Genomic DNA, 21,088 nt, shown 5'->3' with positions numbered 1-21,088 from the left:
GGGTTGTGTGGTGTCGTGGTCACTGTTCCGAAGACTGGGTAGTTTGCTGCAAACAATGGTTTGTTTGAGGTTGCGCGGTTGTTTGAAGGCAAGTAGTGGGGGTGTGGGGATGACCTTGGCAAGATGTTCATCGTCATCAATGACGTGTTGAAGGCTGTGAAGAAGATGACGTAGTTTCTCCGCTCCGGGGAAGTACTGGACGACGAAGGGTATTCTGTCGGTTGTGTCCCATGTTTGTCTTCTGAGGAGGTCGGTCCGGTTTTTCGCTGTGGCGCGTTGGAACTGTCGATCGATGAGTCGAGTGCCATATCCCGTTCGTACGAGGGCATCTTTCAACGTCTGTAGATGTCTGTTACGCTCTTCCTCGTCTGAGCAGATCCTGTGTATACGGAGCGCTTGTCCATAGGGGATGGCTTCTTTAATGTGTTTAGGGTGGAAGCTGGAGAAGTGGAGCATCATGAGGTTATCCGTAGGTTTGCGGTAAAGCGAAGTGCTGAGGTGACCGTCCTTGATGGAGACCAGTGTCCAAGAATGCAACTGATTTTGGAGAGTAGTCCATGGTGAGTCTGATGGCATGTCTGATGGTGAGTCTTAATTGAATGACAGTAATCTGAGAGCATCAGCTGAAGTCTATTGAATTGGAGTCCCAATCATTGCTGAAAGCAGACATATTAGACAACCAACACACAATTCTCATCTTTCATACCCCCATCTATCATCCAGCAAGTGGCAAAATATATTCAAACTAACACCCAGAGAATTTCACATACAAGAGAAACAGGGTGGCTGAGCTTCTGGTGCCCTTATCATTTGTTGAATTTCAGATCTTTCCTGTCATAACTGCGAAAGGTGTTGGTATTCAGAGGCTAATGATGCTGCATGCTTAAAGATCCCGTGAAACATTCTCCCCGTGTCTGCGTCGGTCTCACCCCCACAACCCAAAAGGATGTGTAGGGTAGGTAAATTGGCCACGCTAAATTGCCCCTTAATTGGAAAAAAAAATTGGGTACTCTAAATTAAAAAAATTAATAAAATAAAAGATCCTGTGAAGAAATGGCAGCCAGCAACATCAGATATTCTGGAGAGTTGTTTCAGATGTTGACTGCATGTGATGAGTTGATTATTATGGCTAGGTCATCCAGGTCGTCAGTCAATCTGGATTGGCCCAATTGTCCCGCGATATGTTTAACTCCAGAATGTCTGTTAACTCATATAAAAGGCTTTTGCAATTCTTGATCTTAAGTGTGGACAATTGCATTGGTATTTTGGATTTGATTGAAACATGGTCATGGGTGGCAACACCTTAACACGTTGTTAAAATCTACCAGCCTGGCAAAATCTTCGATCAGCTGCCCCACTCAAACCGCTGCAGTGATGTGGACTTCACCTTTGAGTAACACAAGTTTCTGTCTATTCCTCTGAATCCTTATCCCCTTTTATATTATTACAGTCCTCGTAAAACCCACGGTATCTGCCAATCCACTAATTTTGCTCCAAGGTGTCCTTCCTCCTCAGTCATACTAGGCGACTTCAATCTCTATCGCAACTCCTCCCCTCCACCGTCAACCTCATTGGGACTACCCGATTACATAGAAGCATACATAGAAAATTAGAAGCAGGAGGCCATTTGGCCCTTCGACCTTGCTCCACCATTTATTATCATGGCTGATCATCAAGTTCAATATCCTGATCCCTCCTTTCTCCCCCCCCCCCCCTCCCCCACATCCCTTCCCCTTAAGAGCTATATCTAATTCCTTCTTGAAATTACACAATGTTTTCACCTGAACTACTTTTTGTGGTTGTGAATTCCACAGATTCACCACTTTCTGGTTGAAGAAATTTCTCCTCAATCAATCCTCTCTCAATCCTAAAAGGTTCACTCCTTATCCTCAGGTTATGACTCCTAGTTCTGGATTCCCCGCCATCAGGAACATTCTTTCTGAATCTACCCGGTCTAATCCTGTTAGAATTTTGTAAGTTTCTATGAGATCCCCTCACTCTTCTAAACTGCAAAATGAATATAATCATAACCCACTTAAGTCTCTCCACATATGACAGTCCCACCATCCCAGGAATCAGCCTGGTAAACCTTTGCTGCACTCTCTCCATAGCAATCATAACAAGAGCAAGCATACCCCCAGAGTTGCCCAAGCATACCCTGACCCTTTCCGTTCCCGCAACAAGCAGTCATTTTGTGATATCATCCCTAGACTTGGGTTTTGCTTCTTCATGTATGCAACACCCAATTCTATTTCCAACACTTCTGTTGGTCTCTCTACTGTCTCAATGTTATTAGACTATTCATGCAACATCCAGGGTCTGATGGCCACAAATTTCTTCACTCAAATATTGGGAAGATTGAAACTATCATCTTTTCTTCCATACCCATTGAAACCACTCCCCTCTGTGATCATTGTCTCTGGCCGAACCAGTCTTCACAACCTTGCCATCCTTTTACACTCTAAACTGAGTTTCTGATGTTACCTTCTCCGTGACATCAACACTCAAATCCCCTGCGCAAACACTCATTCATAACTTCGCCATCTTCAAACTCAACTACTTCAATAGCCTCCTGGCTGGCTTCTCATCATCCGGCCTCTGTAAACATCAGCTCATGGAAAATCATGCTACCCATCTGTTTCCCCCCCCCCCCTCTAAGCTGCGCACATGTGCAGCCACGTGGCAATCTAAAAAGGGACAATACAACACAACCAGCAGGCTGCGCAAGGCAAAGAGAAATTAGAGAGAGCAATACTTCCTATCTTCTAACCCACTCACGCATCACCCCAGTGGTAACTGACTTACAGCAGTTCCAGCCAGTAACTCAAATATAAAAATTTCAGTGTGGTTAAATCATTCATAGCCTTCACTCTTCCATATCTCCATAACCTCTCGAGCCTTGTCCAAATTTTGTTCCTTCAACTCTGGTCTCTTGTGCATTATCCTCTCTTCCCAGTCCCCTCATTGCCTTCAACTGCCTAGGTGCCACTCGCTTAATTGTCTCCCTCAAACCCTGTGCCTCCCACCTCCTTTTCCAAACCCATTTCTTTGACTTAGCATTTGATGGTCTCAGCATCTCACCTTTGGTCAATATCCATTTTTTTCTGCTTACACCTCGATGAGGTGCCTTGAGATATTTTTCTACTCTAAAGGTGTAAAAATACAGGAGCAATGCTTTCACTGATTTATGAAACAGCTCTCTTATCTCCATACTACACAGACCCTGAATACTGAAGGTTCTGGTGACAATTAAGTTAGAAAAATAGTAGAATTTTTTATATGGGTGGCACGGTAGCAGAGTGGTTAGCACTGCTGCCTCACAGCACCAGGGACCCGGGTTCAACTCCGGCCTTGGGTGAGTGTATGTAGTTTGCACATTCTCCCCATATCTGTGTGGGTTTCCGCCAGGTGCTCCGTTTTCCTCCCACAATCTAAAAATGTGCAGGTTAGGTGGATTGGTAATGCTAATTTGTCCCCGTTTCCAGAGATGTGCAGGTTAGGTGGGGCAAGGATATTACGGATAGGGCGGGGCAGTGGGGTAGGGTGCCCTTTATGAGGGTTGGTGCAGATTCGATGGGCCAAACGGCCTCCTTCTGCACTGTAGGGATTCTATATTTAATATAAATACAATAAAAGTAATGTATTTAAGATTGCTGATAATATAAAGTCATGTGGGAAAGGAAGTTGAGGAGAATATATAGAGGAAAAGGGATATAGAAGAAAGGAGGCTGTGTCTAGTCTTAATGCTTGAATCACCATGGGTTTTGGACCAGCTAATCTTTTTTAACCCATCGTTTTTTCACGTTTGAGGAGTAACGTACCACTGTCAAAGCATGCCATTTGTGATTTTGATTGAGGATATTTAAGTCCTGTGGCAGGGTAAAAAACCTGACAAAGGATTCAAACATATGTGAGAGGAGTGCAGAAGTTGAAGAGGCAAGCAAGATACTTGGTTTAGAGAGGGAGCATGGAGGGGATGAGGGTGCTAGTAACAGCAGTTTTCAAATTGAGGGATAGTATGAGGAAGGAGGAGAAATAGTTAAGAGATAGTAATGGAAAGAGGAAGTTATAATAGAGCAGTAAGGAGAGTAATCTGGTGAAATGGTCACACCAGTGCCGTAGTGATTTGGAAATAGTATCGCTAGATGGAGATGCTTTAGAAAGGGTCATGATTTTACCATTTGTGACTCAAGTTTGCCAAACTTAGTTTGGCAATGCAATCATCCACATTTAAGATTGTAGTCGGCAAGGGCCTTCTGAGTGAATGGTCATTCAGTTAGGAGGGGTGGGGTAGTGACTGTCAGTCTGCGAACAGAGGTCCAAGAGCAATGAGGGTTGGGCTGTGGGTCAAGAAGGTTGGCAAGAGTAGCCTTCAGTATGCATATTGGGAGATGTGCAAGGCACAGTTGGGGTGGTTACTTGTTTACTGTGACCTTTAGAGAAAGCTGAGAGGAACAAAGAGTAGCTGTGGACTTATCTAAAAGAGATTCAAGCAAGAATAGTGGCAACAGAATAGGAAGTAGTGAAGGGCTTAGGGTACGGATTGGATAAGAAAATGTGACATAATTGGGCAATAAGAAGGGTAGGAGATGGGAAAGGCGGCAAGAATGACTAAAAGAGTGAAAAAGACAGGAGCCGGAATGGTAACTAAAGCATGCATGCAAATAAATGCACAAGAAATGAAACAATAATCCCGGACTGTTAATCATCTGACTCAACGTTTAAAGTAAAGACTTAAACCTAGAGGTGCAATAACTTGCATTTATATAGCATCTTTAACAAAGCAAAACATTTCAAGGCTGCAGTAATCATGAGTGTTACCAGGCACCTGGCACCATTCACAAGAATTCCATGAGATTAATTATATCCTTCCACAACATAGCCAGTTAATATTCAGTTCCAGATGGCAGTTTTCAGCTCACTACTTCAGATGTTATTGGAGTTAGGAGTAAAAGCTGGAAATAGACTCATTACATTGCATCAAGGAGCAAAAGAGAGATACCTCTTAAGTACAGAAAAAAGTACATTCCATTTTCATTCTATCAAGGCAAGCTGCTGTACATCCAATTCAGTTTAGAAATGTGCAAAAACTTCAAAAATTGAATAGTTTCCCTTCTTTCCTCACCTGACTGCTCCATAAATAATGAGATTTTCTCCCAATACACTTGTTAATTTCTCCCACATGGAAATATTTGATTAAAAGGATACATTTGGTCAATGCCACCCAAGCATTTTGAGATCAGATGAGCAACCTAGGTTTTAGAAAGTCATTGCTAAGTGGTTGCATTTGCAGATGATACAAAACTTGGATGGGAAATAAATGAACTAGAATAGGCAATAAAGAACTTACAAAACAAGTTCAGATAACTGTAGACAGGCAAAGCAGATGAAAATAGGGACAGGGATAGATGCACTATATGATTCATAGAATCCCATAATGGTTACAGCACAGATGAACATACAGTGCAGTTTCTGCAAGAGCAACTTAGCTGTTCCCACCCCCTGCCTTTTTCCCATGGCCTGGCATTTTCTTTAGATTATTATCCAATTCCTTTTTGACAGAAAATTTGGAATCAATGTCCACCACTCTCAAGCAATGTATTCCAGATCCTAAAGGCACAGTGCTTAAAAAATGTTTTTCCTCATATTGCCTATCATTCTTTTGTCATTCACCTTAAATCCATACCCTCTATTTTTTAATATTTCTCCAATGGCAAGAGATTCTCCCTATTCACTTGGTACATACCCCTCATGATTTTGAGCACCTTTATCAAATCTCCTTTCAACCTTTTCTTCTGAGAACAGTCGCAGCTTCTCAAATCTATCCATGCAACTAACGTTCCTCATCAGGGAACTACTCTCAAATCTTTTTGGCACCCTCGCCAATGTCCTTACACCCTGCTTAATTGATAAATGTAAGAAATTGATATATACACCTTGTAGCCAGTTAAAATGGCTAACTCCCAATTTAGAATGGCTAACCCAGATTTAAAATGGCGAACGGGAAAATCAGCCAACAGGACTAAAACAAGCAGCTGCAGATAAAACTGTGTATTCGCCTCTGGGGAGGCCAGACAGAATCGATACCTGCAGCCATCAGCATAACACACCAGCCATCTGAATATTAATTAGCAATCCCCGGGAACAATGTGCAACCAATTAGACACAAAGCCAACCCAGACTTTTCGGCGCCAGCAGGAGCCTACACAAAGAGAGGTGAACGACCACCCCAATACCACCCATCGATCAAGGAATCACTCCAGCATTGGAGAATATCGAACAAAGTGATTGGGACAAAGTCCAATCACTTGGAACCAGGTACAGGGTCCGCCCCGAAAGGCGGGAAGCTCCTGGGGACTATAAGAAGAGTCCAAGTTCAAATCGACCCTTCTTCATCCTTCCGCACCCTTCTGCCGACCTTCTGCAACAACCGCTCAAATCGTAAGTCTTACTTCAACGCTCGCTACGAGATAGGCGCTCCTAGCTATCGACCTGTACCAGCTTCGAATCCCGCAGGCTCAGAACCCATACGAAAAGCCATTCGTTTCCCTGACCTGGTGGGCCATTCCCAAAGTTAAGTATTGGCCTGTTAGTTGTAGGAAGTAGCTTAGAAGTAGAATTAATGTATAAGTATTGATTACAGTATATAATAAATGTGCGTTGATTTAACTCTAAGCGGTGTGTTGGATTATTCATCATTACTCGGACTTGAACCACGTGGCGGTATCAGAAAGATATCTGGCGACTCAAGAGCAAAGGTGATAAAACAAGAGCAATTAAACTAAGGCTAAAGTTAGCAACAACCTGGTGTAGAAATGTTTTTAAAAGCCTGAGTTAGGGCATGTATGGAAATGCTGCAGGATTTTTTAAAACAATCCTGGTTTGAAATACAGCCAGATTCTGTGGCTGCAAATTGTACTATCAAGTTGTCATAAAAGTGAGATAATTCTTCTTTCCAACCTGTATATGTTTACAAAGAGAGGCCTAATGGGTTTTTGTTAAGGTTTCTGGGGACACCATAGGAGTAGATAATTAGAGACATTGTGAATTAGGTCATGAGATTTGAGTGGGATAAAGGTGTAATAGATTTGTGGAGTCAGTTTTTGAGTTTTCGTTTGGCTATGAGCTGAACAGCAGCATCTGCATAACGCTGTCAGAGATTCAGCGTTAATCTGACAGGATCACTCTGTTCAAGCAGTCTCAAAATACCTTTCTATCCAAAGATTGGCAAGTACACCTGTGTTTGCTGACTCTATTTAAGTGTTTTTGACCTGTTGGAGATAAAGGAAATAGCAGTTCGAAGTTAAAGGGTTTATTTTTTTGTTCAGCATTGTTTAGCTAGTAATTGTCATTTTAGGATAGAGGTAGCAAATTTAAAAGAGAGTTGAGGGGAATCTACGTCTCCCAAATGGTTATGCACCTATGGAATGTGCTACCCCAGAGTGCGGTGGATGCTGGAAAAGTGAGTAAATTTAAGGAGGTAAACAGATTTTTAATTGGTAATGGATTGAAGGGTTATGGAGAACAGGCAGGATCGTGGAGTTACGGCCAGGATGAGATCAGCCACGGTCGAATAGCAGAGCAGACTCGATGAGCCAAATGGGCTAATTCTGCTCCGAGATCTCATGAACTTATGATTGTAAGCGATATTTATGATGTCAAGATGGTTTGCTGCTGTGTTAATAATAAAGTTTATTTTAATATACCATATCCCTATTTTTGTATGGAATCATTCCTAGAGCAAAAACAAATTTTAAAAACGTCGTAGGGTTCCTGTCTGGTACCCTAGAAGATGTTAGGAGTCTGATCTGGGATTGTAATAATGCCCTGGATTGGACACACCACTCTAATCGAGACCATAGTTTTGTAAAGATTCATGATCACATTCTTACTTTTGTATAATATGCCTCTATTTATAAAGTTCAGTGTCAAATGCCTTAAGAACCACTTTCTCAACCTGCCTCATTCAATGATTTGTGCACATGCAAACCAAGGTACCACCTGCACCTCTTTTACAATTGTATGCTTTAAATTATTTTGCCTCATCTCATTTCTCTGCATTTAAATTTAATCTGCCACATGTCCGCCCATTCCAACAGCAGGTCTATGTTCTATTGATGTTTATCGATATCCAAGTTCAGTCATCCACAAATTTGAAACTTTGACCTAGACTTGGTCATTAATAGCAATCAAGAAAAACAGCGACCCTATTGCTGACACCTGAACAACCCCACTATATGCCTTTCTCCAATTAAAAAACTCTTCACCACCACTCTTGTTTCCTGTCGCCCACCTAAGTGCTACCACTATCCCCTTTAGTCCATGGGCTTGGACTTTGTTGACAAGCCCGTTATGTGGAAACTTTTATCAAACACCTTTTAGAGGTCCGTGTAAACCAGATCAATTGCATTACTCTCATCAACCCTGTTAGTTCATGACAAAAAAACTCAAGCTAGTTGAACATGATTGCCTGTAGCAAATCCTTAATTAATCCACATTTTGTCCAAGTGACTGCAAACATTATCCCAGTTTTGAAAAGCTTTTCCACCATGAGGTCAAATTGGCTGTCATGTAGTTGCTGGGCTTCTTCTCAATACTTTTTATGAACAGGTGTATAACATTTGTATTCTCAATCATTTAGTACCACCCCTGTACACAAGGAGTATTGAAAGATTATTGCCTGTGTTTCTGCAATCTCCATCCTTCCCTCGATCTCCTTCTGTCCTGGTACAAGTACACTCAGCCTTCCTAATAATTTCTCAACAATTTTTAGCTCAGAGTCTCAGCTATCTTGTTTTTCACTCTGACTTTGAAAGTATCTTCTTCCTGGGTAAAGACAGATGCACTAATTTAGTACTTCAGCCGTGCCCTCTACCCCTGTACCCAGATCCCCTTTTGGACCCTAACTCCATCGCTCCTTTCACTAACAGTTTGCTATTTATATGCCTACAGAAGAGTTTTGTATTCCCTTTATATTAGATCCCAGTCTCACCATCATATTTGCTCTTTGCAATTTATTCATCTCCCTTCTGAACTTCATATTCAGCCTGTTTCTCATGTCTCATCAATCTGACATTGTCGTACAAACGCATTTTCTGCTTCATCTTTTTCTCGCTCTCTTTCCTCATTCAGCTTTCATTGTCCTAATTTTCTCCTCATGGGGTGCCAGAACCATCTCTTTTTAAAGGCAGTCATTATGGTTTTGCCGGCAAATCTTTGGCTCTGATTTACCTAGTGTTACCTACCTCCCCAGATCTTTGTGCATTTAGGTTTTCCTTTCTAATATTACATCCTGGTTCTTATTTCTATGACAAGTTAGTTTGAACCCTCTACTCCAGTGAGGAAATTGGTCCCGGCCCAGTTGAGGTGCAACCTGCCTGGTCTGTATCGGACCCAACTCTCCCTGAATCTGAAAGTTCCAGGAATCTAAAGTCCTCTTTCCTATATCATCTCACAAGCCAAGCACTCATTTGTTCGATCCCCTTATCACTATTCTCATTACCACATGGAGTAATCTAGAAATTCTGACTTTTGAAATCATGTCAGCTTGTCTTCTTCCCAGCTCCTTAGCCTCATTTTGTACTCACAAAATACCATCTTGGATTCACCTTTTCAGCACCAGAAACACACCTGTTCATCTAGCTACAGCATTCTTACTGCTGCTTTCCCATTCTTCCTCCTGCTCCCTTGTACAGCTGAGCCATCTGTGGTTCTGCCTGAACTCCCCACCAGAACCATTACTCTCGCCAATGTTCAGAACTGAAAACAGCAAAGGAGAAAGTATAATGCTCACGAGTCACAACCATAGTGCCCTAATTGAACCACAACTTGATTCTGCACTTATTTTTGTTAGAGGATCCAAAGATCAAGGAGGGGGAAAATCTTTACCTTCTTATCTTATTGCAAGATTGAACTCAGGAGCTCATGTAATGGAAAAGGTTAATCTGGAACAATATCCATCTAAGTTATGCAGCAGATTAAGGAGGAAAGATCTCAAATTGGCATGACAAATTTAACCATAGAAATATGGAATGGGCTTCTCAGTTCTCTATTAATGCACATGGTATTCCAAGCCAACAACTTTACTGGATTGATTTGTGCACAGATTCCAATGGATACCATATTATACTAAGTGTACTGGTAACTTGTTCATACTTTGCCCTTATCAGTAAGACCAATAAATTGATTTATCTATACCTGCATTCAGATTCTCTTTCCACAACTAGTGGTGCTCTTGAGCATACTTTTGTCCGTTTCCTGGAATAGGTCGCTAGTCTGTTACCAGATGCTTATATAGCTTGAGGGATGCCACTAGAACAAAGAAAAGTCCAGCACAGGAACAGGCCCTTCAGCCCTCCAAGCCAGAGCCGCCCATCTAAACTAAAATCTTCTGCACTTCTGGGGTCCGTATCCCTCTATTCCCATCCTACTCTGCACCAAGCAATCCTGAGCAGGAGTCACTCCCACTCTTACCACTGGTAATTGGCATGTGGGAAGGATTTGCAGGTTCAAATTCAACCTGTTAGACCACGTTATGAATGCACCTTCCTTGGCCATCAAATCCACGGTGGAACTCTAACCTGGAGCTTCTGGCTCAAAGGCAGGTATCAACCCACTGCGCCACAAGACCTCCTCTATACCTATAATGTGGTCTTATTTCATGACTTGCAATGAATTATGTTGTTTTCAAACTCCGAAACCCACCTAATGGACGTAAATCAGTTCTGTAACCAAAAGCATAAATAAGTTCACAAGACATGATAAGCAACACAAGTCAATCTTTATTGAAAACTTAAGTATTAATACATAACAATTCTTGTTACAATAAACATGCCTTGAAGTTTCTTTTTAAATCTGAGCTCATCTACTTGTCAGATTGCTTTTAAAAAAATAACGATGTATGAATTTACACATAATTGAACTGGCTCAGAAAGGAATCGTCAGAATTTCTGGTTTATGTTATCCAATGTAAATGGTGCATTAAAACTGATTTCCGGAAGACGACACTGACCAAGACTAAATAAGTACCAAAATAATATTTTTTATTAAGCATAGTGTTCAAAAGTCAAATTGTTTAAAAAGTGTGCCTATAACAAAAAAATACCTAACTTTCACTGGGGTGATTCTGCTGTGCCCATGTGTTGCATATGCTCATTTTATTTTGAACAGAAAAGCTGTCATACAGCACTACACTGCACACGAACAAACACAATCTACTCATCCTGTAAGATTCTGCAATTCAAAATCCCTTTATTTATTAAACAGGGAAATAGCTCAGATCACATCCACCTAGACTACCACTGAGCAGCTGACTGAGTACATGGACTCACCCTGGGTCTGATGAGAATGCAAATTGGGAAAGGGGGTGGGAGTTGAGGATTCTGAAAAAAGATGGGTAGTTCTTTTATGTTTTGTGCCTTAATGGTTCTTCAATTCAAAAGTTGTTGTTTGCTTCACAATAAATGTTCAATGTAAGGGGGGGGGGGGGGAAAAGAGAGAGAGAGGGACAGAACCCCTTACATCCCTATAAAAATAATTGGAAAAACAGCACTTAATTGCTTGGCAGGGATCCAACATTTGCAAGGTTAGTCAACCCAGTTAACTGCTTTAAAAGAACATGCAAACATACACAATGTAGAAAGAGACATTTCCCCCATAGATCCAAGTTTATTATACAGCTCCTTTTTTGCCTGAACCCAATATTTAAAACAGATATTGACAACTGCAAATTACTTTTGTTGAACACTGAATTTCATTGAAGGAACACATCCAATTTGAGTGCAAGAATTGTTCAGGAGTTAGGTTAAATAGAAAGTACACTTCAATCATGAACCATAGTGAAATCAACACAAGGTGGTCATTCTCAATCAGTCCCTGAGCATATGGCATAAGTTGCCCCCGAAGCAGCCTGGAAATATTCCAAACCAACCGTCAAAATTGCATGAGGCTACAGATTTTGCAGTACATTTTATCCCTATGTAACTGCAGATCAGCAAATTACCTTCTCCAAATAGAGCTTTTGGAAGAGAACACAAATAGAATTAGTATGCCAAGCTTGCATGTTCTTTCAAGTTGGATAGCCATTTGTGAATTTAAAACCTGGGCACCCACACGTGTCTGGATGCTGAGAGACTGAAATTTTGGATTCTCTTTCACCCACTTTAAGAAACAAAACTATAATTATCCCAAGGAGCCACGAAAAATGCAAAAAATGAACACGAAGTGGCAAAAGCACCAAATGAGTGATTTGTCATAATTTGTGCAACAAAGCATAATTTGGTCTACCAAGTCTTTTTAAAAATACAAAATGCTACTAAATTTTAAACGCAATATAAATTGATGTATTTCAAATGAGTGCATGTACAACAGTGTAACATGAAGAAACTCCCAGATTTAAACAGTGCTTTATATTGAACATTGCCTATGACAGGCTTCCATGGTTGATTTTGCTTTATCTCAGTACCCATTATTTTCTCCTTAAAGCATACGTTAAAGAAAAGGAATTGTGCAAGCTGCCTACGAATGCTATATTAGCAGCTTCACACTGTTGATTTAGCCTTCACTCCTTGGATCACCCACTAACTTTCGTAATGCAACAATATGGCAGAAGAACAACTGGTTCCAAATGATGAGAATAGGGGCTGCATATTTGAAAAACCACAGATTAATAACATTTCCACTGCTGCACTCAAAGTTTCACTGATGCCAGTATTGAAACTATTTCAGCATACATCCCAGCATAGCAGGTGAGCTGAAGCAGGGAGAAGAATGTAAAAAGATGAAGTTTTAAAAAAGGGAAATTGAAACAAACAGCATTAGTCCAGTGTACACTGTTGATCATGGGTTATTCACTTTAGGTTCAATTTTCATTTCATTCCAAACCCTGATTTGCAACTTGTAACTCTTTAAAGAAACTATCAACAAATACGCTTCTTTAAACTTTTACTCTTGTAGTCATGTTTATAACTTGTGTTAAAATTGCAACCCGTCTTTTCTGGGAATCTTTTAGAATGTCAATGCAGTCTGCCACAGTGTATGTTTAAAGATTGAAAAACCATGAAGCATCTGAAATTTTCCAAGCCCTGTAAATGCCAGGTCAGAAAACCCCCTCCAGATGTAAGGACACAATTTTCTTTGAAAATGAGTGATTAATTCACAACCTAACTCAGTTCAAACTGAAGAGGAATCAGAAGATTATGAACACACATGTTCAATTTTAAAACTCCTTCCTTGCTCATGCTATTTTAACGCATAGTTTGCAAAAGACAACCTCAGGAGAACCAGTCAAAAGAGTTATTCTGAAAAGGAACTTCTCCATAGGCCTGCAGGACACCACTATCTATGACCGCCTTTGCAAAACCACAGCCCTGGACATACAAGTTGCAGTTAATTGCAATCTGATACCTTAAAAATTGAGTTTAAGTTCAGTAAACAACAGAGTACATTTCAGACTGCTCAATTTTTAATGTTAAATGTCTTGACCATCACTATTCTCAGCAGTCTTTCTGCTGGCTATCATAAATGGGTCAATAATTGGTCATGGGAATATTTCAAAATGAAGTTAACATACATGCTAAATCCATTATAAAAGTTAAATATAGAGAAATGGAATAGGAAAGATACGATTCTAAAAGTTGTGTGCTTGTTCCCCTTGAATATTTCTTTGCTAGCTACTATCAAAAACAATTCTAATTCATTAAACTGACTAATTCCTCGACATTAAATTAAGCTGTTCAATGGTTTCCACAACTATAGTCTTCAATTGGTGCTAATTCAGGTAAAATTTAACAGGAGACTAGAAAAAAGGTAACTCAAGAATTTGGATCCTCTTGCATCATGTATGGTGCCAGCAGTAATCCAAAATACTCCCTGCATTACTCATGTCACAAGTACAGCCAGGAAAACAACGGAATGCTCTCAACTGCACTGCTAGGCAATCCCAATCTACAGGCATAGCCAGGTTCACCACAGATTAGGGTCATTTCTGCAATTAACTTCACGATAACTGAAAGATGTGATTACCAATCTCTAAATGGGACTGGAACTCAAGATAGGCTGTGTCTTACTTGCTTGAATCAACGTGTTTCCTATTGTTGCAAAAGAATAAGTATTCTTTTCATTGAAATTGTTGTGCAGTGTTTCGGTATCATGAAAAGAAAAACTTTAAAAATGCCGAACCAAAATAACCTGGCCATGATAAACAAAAACAGCCAATTTGTCCACTTGACTTTTTAGATCTGCATTATTGTTTTATTTTTACAGCAATGAACAATTCAAAAGAAGAATGCAAGAGGGACTTGGGGTTTTTACATTGGATACCATAACTCAAGCTTCTCAAATTGCTTTCCCTGCAATTCCTAATCGGAGTTTAGCCAAGCCACCTGGATAAGGCAATTTAGCCCAAATAAGAAAAGCTGAAGCACAAGTCAAGCTCCACTATTCACTTGCATCTTCCAAGCTCGAGAGTGGAATTTCCCAGGATCTGGGAACTAAGAACAGCTATTGCTCAGTGAATTGCAAGTAGAGATTGGGGAGAAAGCTTCTAACATATGCTGAATAAAGGAGATCTGCCACTTCTCCCATTTAATTAGCAGAGGTTACCGGACTAGCATTCCATTGCACAACTCAAACATGACTGCTGTAGGAACCAGCAAGTCCTTTGAAAATTATGGGATTATGTAATGGACAGATTCCTTAAACCAATCTTAAGAAATTTACCTCCTCTGATTTCATACTACAGTTTGAATATTCAGAAGCATTAGTCATAAATGCCTTCAAAAATGTTATTCAATCTTGCTTGACCAATGAAGTCATCCTATGTAATACACAACCTAGAACAAATCAAATGAGACAGTAATGAAAATTATATGTGCATTTTAAAAACAATGTCACCTATATTACATGTGTCTACTCCTGGACAGCATCCAATCACACATCCAATGAGGCTTATTCTGTGAAGAATACATAAATTTGAAGAAAAAAAAATTATATTTTTTTACTATGATCCAAAATGATAATCAGTGATTTGGACTCCACAAAAACCCATGGAACATTCTGAGATATGGAAAAATGTGTATATATAATGGTTTCCAAACTAAAGCCCAAATCATCAAATGTCATGATTTTAAGTCAGAGGCATTCATAACATGTTACTGCAATATTAAATCAAAGAATATAAAAATACCTCTATTTTCCCACGACTACCGGCTGTTCCAAATTCATTTAAAAAATGCCCCCACATTTCCTCCATTCATCTCACTTTAATTTATACTGCTGCCTTTTTCTCTATTACACTGAATCTAATGCATTTTAAAATGGAAAAAAAGGACTGTCAAGTCAATGCCGGCAGACTTCATTTCATGCCTACCTGAACACTACCCCCAGGCGCTGTACTGTAAATGCATCTGCTACCCAAGAATGTAAATGAATAATCTAGCTAAAGAAAGGTAACTGTTCCCGTTAAAAAACACGAAGTCCGACAGATCAACCAAATTTTTTTTTTCTGGTGAGTTATAGAAATTCACTTGCACAACTCTTTTTTAAAACATTATACAATAAGATTCCGTATTATTGAAATTAAGTTGCAAAATATTTTTTGAACCTCAGTTCCTTTGGATTTTGCATATGATGGTTTGCATTAGTCACTGCAGGTAGATTTGAGCAAGCATTTTGTAACATGCATTGAACTAGATATGAATCCAAATATGCTTATACTCCCTTTCGTGTAATCTATAAAATTGCAAGACAATCCACAAAACAGGTTTTGCCATAAGACTTGAGTACTGCTGAGTTCCAAGATGCAAGATATGCAGCCATGATAATCTTGAGATTTTTTTTTGGTAGTGTTTGGCAAGTGTTGAGAGCATTGATGTACTGGAAGGAAGATTCCTGGTTGGAGGCATGTGGGAATCAGCACCAAGTGTTAAGACTTGTTTGATTGCATATCTCCCACCTTTCAACCTGTGAAAAAGAGTGTTTTAAATACTTAGTTCATAATTTTCTTCCAGTGTAAAAGGCAAAAGTGAAGCAACCATTGTATACAAAAGCCGCCTTTCAACAAGTATAACATATAACATGAAAATTTAAGTTCTTATTGAAAAATTTTCAAAGCTTGATTTATGTGACTTACGGTTAATTCCCAGCATGTAAAATTCTATGCAAGACCATATCTTTTCACATTAATCTCACATATGTTGCAAGATTAAAAGCATCAATATAAATTGTAAATTGTAATTTGAACTTCTCACTATAGAGCTTCTCACAAACCAGCTCATAATACTAAACCATAGGGATTTAATAGTTACCTAAGCCACTCAGTAATCATTACCAGTATCTTAAGTGTTGGAAGTGTCAACCAGCGAAGCGAGAGTTGTCAGCAAATACAAGGCAAGTTACCAACAACTGCAAAATATATTTGCTGCGTACATAAATCTTTGTCTCTCATTGACATTTTTTTCTATAGTGATTGATTTCTCCCATTCAAAACTTAGGCTATTAAAATTTGTGTACAGTCAAATAGTTTAATTGAGCAACAAGCAACTGAGCGATACAGATTAGCAGAATTCATGTCTATGCTGAATTGGCTATCATAGTGGGTGGTACCATTGCATAATTTACTGAGATAAACCAAAGGTTTTCCATTGCATTTTGCAAATATCATATTGAAGAGGGACAGTGCTTAAGTAACGTTTGGAAACTGCTCTTCTCCTACTCTGTTGAACAACAGGAGAATCGCTCTGAGGATTGCATTCACTTCAGCCAATGCCTCTAAACAATGAAGCCCGGGTCTCGGGGAGAAAGAGGTACCATGTGCGAGCTCTAATAAAATTGTATGCGCGCATATTTATACAAGCCCTTCCTTTACCCACAGAAGAATCCACAGAATTCCTACAGTGCAGGAGGCCATGCGGCCCACCCAGTCTGCACCGACTCTCCAAAAGAGCACCCCACCTGGGGCCACTCCCCCATCCTATCCCCGTAAGCACACCTAACCTGCACATCTTTGGATTATGGGAGGAAATCGGAGCTAACACAGGGATGTGTAAACTCCATAGTCACCCAAAGCTGGAATCGAACCCCTGGTGCTGAGGCGGCAGTGCCAACCACTGTGCCGCTCGTATGTTGTCACATACTTGCCACCCTTTGCTATCAAATTTCTCCCAGTATAAATTTGATGTCCACATTTATACTGGCAAGTGCTAATGTAAACTTGTCTTCGTGTAATTGTAAGTTTGTACCAGTGGTAGTGTTGCTTCAGTTTTGTACATCCCAGGTCTTCATATTATTCCCGAGAGAAACTCTAATGCTTTAAAATCTACCGTTTAAATAATGTAAAATCCAAACATTATAGAAGACAGAAGCATGCTAAATAGGCCCCGAATGCTGTTGCAGTGTTGAGGCCCCAATTCTTTAGTTGTGAATTTGCGGCAAGATTTGCTGCTAACCGCATCAGAATATGCTACAGTGAGGATAGTGGCAATCCAGAAGTGAGAAATTGAGACTGTCCACCATCAATTAAGATTTTGATCACGTGAGCAGCAGTGCAGACCTCGTCCAATTTTTATTCTGATTTATAAATTAATGTTTGACTGGTGGGCCCCGTCGTATGAAGTTACCGCAAATTTGATAAGTTATTTATGTTGTTTTCTGAAGCTGTGTAAAAGCAATTTCTGGGTGTAATATGGACAGCATATGTAGCTGCACGTACCTGAGGTAACTTAAGGCTTCTAAACTGTAATTGTTCCAGATGTTGGTAGAGACATTCATTTCAAAGCTCATGTCTGCGATTTGCAGGCAAATTATATTAAAAACTGAATGCAGTCTCTAAAGGGAGTAATTATTTAATAGTTAATTTCTCAGATATCGCTGCGTTTAACTACAGAGCAGCCGTATGTTCTCTTGTCATCTTAACTCTGAATATATTCTAAATTAGTGATTGACAATATGAAGGAACACCAAGGATCAGTGAATGGACATAAATGCCAGAGCTATTAAAAATTAAATTTCATTTTGATGAATGAATTTCAGACAGCATGTGCAAAAGTCAATTCTTTTGTATTGGCTAAATAAATCAGCAAAACTTGATAAAAAGCCAACGATGTTCAAGAGCAAGCAGTCTTGGAACAATAAAATGCGCATCTGCTCGGTGAACTGAACCCGAAGGCTGCTGTTGAAGTGGCAGCTGCGACCAAAAGTGTGTTCATACAGCAAATTGGACATCACCAATGATTTTGAGGTGGAGTTAGGGAAATTTTCTTCGCACTCTCACTAGATCCATGGGGGAAACAGGAAGGCGCAGAAAATATTGGTGTAACAGGCACAATTCTCGGCAACCTGAATCACTCATGCCCCAATGTTTTGGAAAATCCATGTCATAGTTATGCTGTGCTGAGAGCCATAGATGTACCAGTACCATGGCACATGCTTTCAGCAATTTCCAGTTCTCAGAATGCAAGACGTAATAATGAACCTGAATGTTACTAGGATGTCCTTTCCACTTATCCCCTACCCTCTATCCCATTTTACTTGATGACTATACTTGGTCGAGGTTCGCTGTGCACAACCACACTTGGCATCAATTCATGTGCAGGGACAATGGCAAGATCAGTAACAAGTGTTCATTCCCATTTTAATGGAGTGAGATTAAAAGAGCCATACCAACAACTGAATTGAATCTGTTAATTCAATATCCAGGTACAATGGCAATTCTGGAAGTGTAAAATTCCAGGAATAATGTGTTTAGCAACCTATTACAAATCTGATGAAACAAATTTGTCTTGAAGTCAAACTTTAGCTAAACTTCAAACCAAATCTGTATCTAGTATAGCCATAAATATTAGATTTCTCATCATTGTTGTTGTTGCTCAAATTCTAAAAGATAACTACTTTACAATTAGGATAGGCAGACTTGCATTTCCAGTGACTAGTTGATCACCACTGCGAAGGTACATAGTTGTAGGTAGGCGTTCCTGGAGTTCTATAAGCAGGATGCGAAGCTACTGGAGTTGGGGAGTGAGTCAACAAAGTGCCTGCAAGAAAAAAAAAAATATATATTTTTTTTTAATGAAATTTAATCTCAATGCCGGATTCAATTCAAGCACCATAAGTGCTCGAAAGGCAATGGTTACAAGAAAATTATACCTTCAGAAAAACTGAAGGGATGGATAAATTGAAGAAAATAAATATAAGACAAAATGAATACTTTTTCTACATTTTTCTTCCCTCCACAAACCTATAACAGAGATATCATATTGACACTGTTGAGTGTGGGTAAAATAGATTCAAGTCAAATCCTGCTTTTCAAAGTGATCAAGAGCTGAAGCTGAAGGCCCAAATTAAATGATTTGATAGAAATCAACTGTATTAATCACTCAATTTTTTTTTTTTTTTTTTATAAAGTAAGCAATTCTCTAACTATCTTTGACCACAATTTTTCAAACAGACAGGAAATCACGCTGGTTCAGCTTCCAGAAATAAGTTCGGACATGTAAGCAAGTCTAACCTACCAGATTATAAACACTCCTTACAGGGCCAGAAGCAAAACTCAAGCAGTTCATACATATTTATGATGGATTCCAATTACAACAGTGGGTCAACCTGGCACTGTGAGGCAGCAGTACTAACCACTTTGCTGGATCAGGCAGGGTGAGAGGATCAGGGAGGGAATTCCAAAGTTTGTGGGTAAAGCAATTGGAAGCACTGCCACAAACAACACAATGATGCTGGAATCCAAAATTCCAGAAGTGAAGCAGCACAAGGCCTCGGAGAATTGTAGGGCTGGAGGAGCTTAGAGACAGAGGAGAATGGCCATGGAGGCATTTGAAAAAAAAAAATGGAGGCCTTTCCAAATGATGAAACAACGTAGGTGGTGATGAGTGCATGGGATGGAGTGATACAAAGTATGAGCAGCAGAGAAATGGATAGCTCAGATCTACATAGAGCGGAAGATGGCTAAGAAAACATTTGAAAAGTCAAATCTGGAGCTATCAGGAACATGGATGACAATTTCAACAGATGAGGTGAAATGAGTAAACTAAGGCAAGGTTAATTAAACGAAGTAAGCCATTTTGTTGATGGCACAGCAATGTGGTCATGTCAGAGGATATCAGTGGAGGGGTCAAGATGGGTGATAATGAGGTTGAGCCGAATGCTTCAGTTCACACGTGGAAACTGCATTTGTATTTACAGATGATATGGACAACATATAAATGAGAAACAGGAAAAGGTTAAGGAAAGATTCTTGAGGGACTCTAGGGGTTACAGTACATGAGCTGGATTAGAAGCCATTGCATGTGATTCACCAGTTGCACAACAGAGCAGCAGCACTGGAGGAAAATTATATGCTCACAGCCAATTCGAGACGGATGAAGAAGGATAGTTTACCAAGATCAGTCACATAAATGTCATTTGTGACTTTGACAAGAGCCATTTCAGTAGTGTGGCGGGAGCTGAAATATGACTGCAGGGCCTGAACAGAGAGTTGTTGGAAAGATGGGTGTGCAATTTGCACTCAAGAATGCTATCAATTTGTAACTGATCTTCATACAATTTAAAAAGTTATAAACAGAGCTGGCAATGTTAAAGTAGAAATTCAATCTTTAGTCATGGACAGAGATCTACAGCACAGAAAATGTCCTACGGCCCATCGGTGTGCACCAGTCAAAAACAATCACCTAACTATTCCAATCCCACTTTCCAGCACTTGGTTCATAGCCTTGTATGCTTTGTCATCGCAAGTGCACACCAAAATACTTCTAAATGTTATGAAGGTCACTGCCTCCTCCACCCATTTAGGCAGGGAGTTCCAGACTCCCACCACCCTCTGGGTGAAAAAGCTTTTCTTCACATCCCCTCTAAACCTCATGCCCCTTAACTTAAATCACTCCATCAATGGGGAAATGTTTCTTCATATCTATTCTATCTATGCCCCTCAATTTTATACAATCATGTCTCCCCTCAGTCTCCCCTACTCCAAGGAAAACCACAGCCTATCTACATAGCTAAAACTCTCCAGCCCAGACAATATCCTGGCAAATCACCTTTGCACCCTTTCCAGTGCTATCACATCCCTCCTATAATGTGGATTCCA

The 21,088-nt window shown here is 40.0% G+C and overlaps 1 protein-coding gene across 5 annotated transcripts in view; it reads right to left on the bottom strand.

The window, feature by feature from the left end:
* Window positions 1-21,088, bottom strand: part of fam168b (family with sequence similarity 168 member B) — a 93,687-nt gene that overhangs the window by 41,047 nt on the left and 31,552 nt on the right. For 3 of the 5 annotated variants that reach the window (XM_072474692.1, XM_072474695.1, XM_072474696.1), the window contains 2 exons: window positions 18,912-19,028; window positions 10,764-15,960 (listed from right to left, as the gene is read on the bottom strand). In XM_072474692.1, the coding sequence (XP_072330793.1) occupies window positions 18,931-19,028 (98 nt within the window). In that variant the 3' untranslated portion in view covers window positions 10,764-15,960; window positions 18,912-18,930. Of the gene's footprint in view, window positions 1-10,763; window positions 15,961-18,890; window positions 19,029-21,088 lie in introns of those variants that run through there. The other 2 variants (XM_072474693.1, XM_072474694.1) reach the window with 2 other exon arrangements.

This window comes from Scyliorhinus torazame, chromosome 14 (genome assembly GCF_047496885.1).
Source record: "Scyliorhinus torazame isolate Kashiwa2021f chromosome 14, sScyTor2.1, whole genome shotgun sequence".
NCBI classification, from domain to species: Eukaryota; Metazoa; Chordata; class Chondrichthyes; order Carcharhiniformes; family Scyliorhinidae; genus Scyliorhinus; species Scyliorhinus torazame.
Note: the sequence above shows the minus strand (reverse complement) of the source record. Positions and strands in the feature narration are given on the sequence as shown.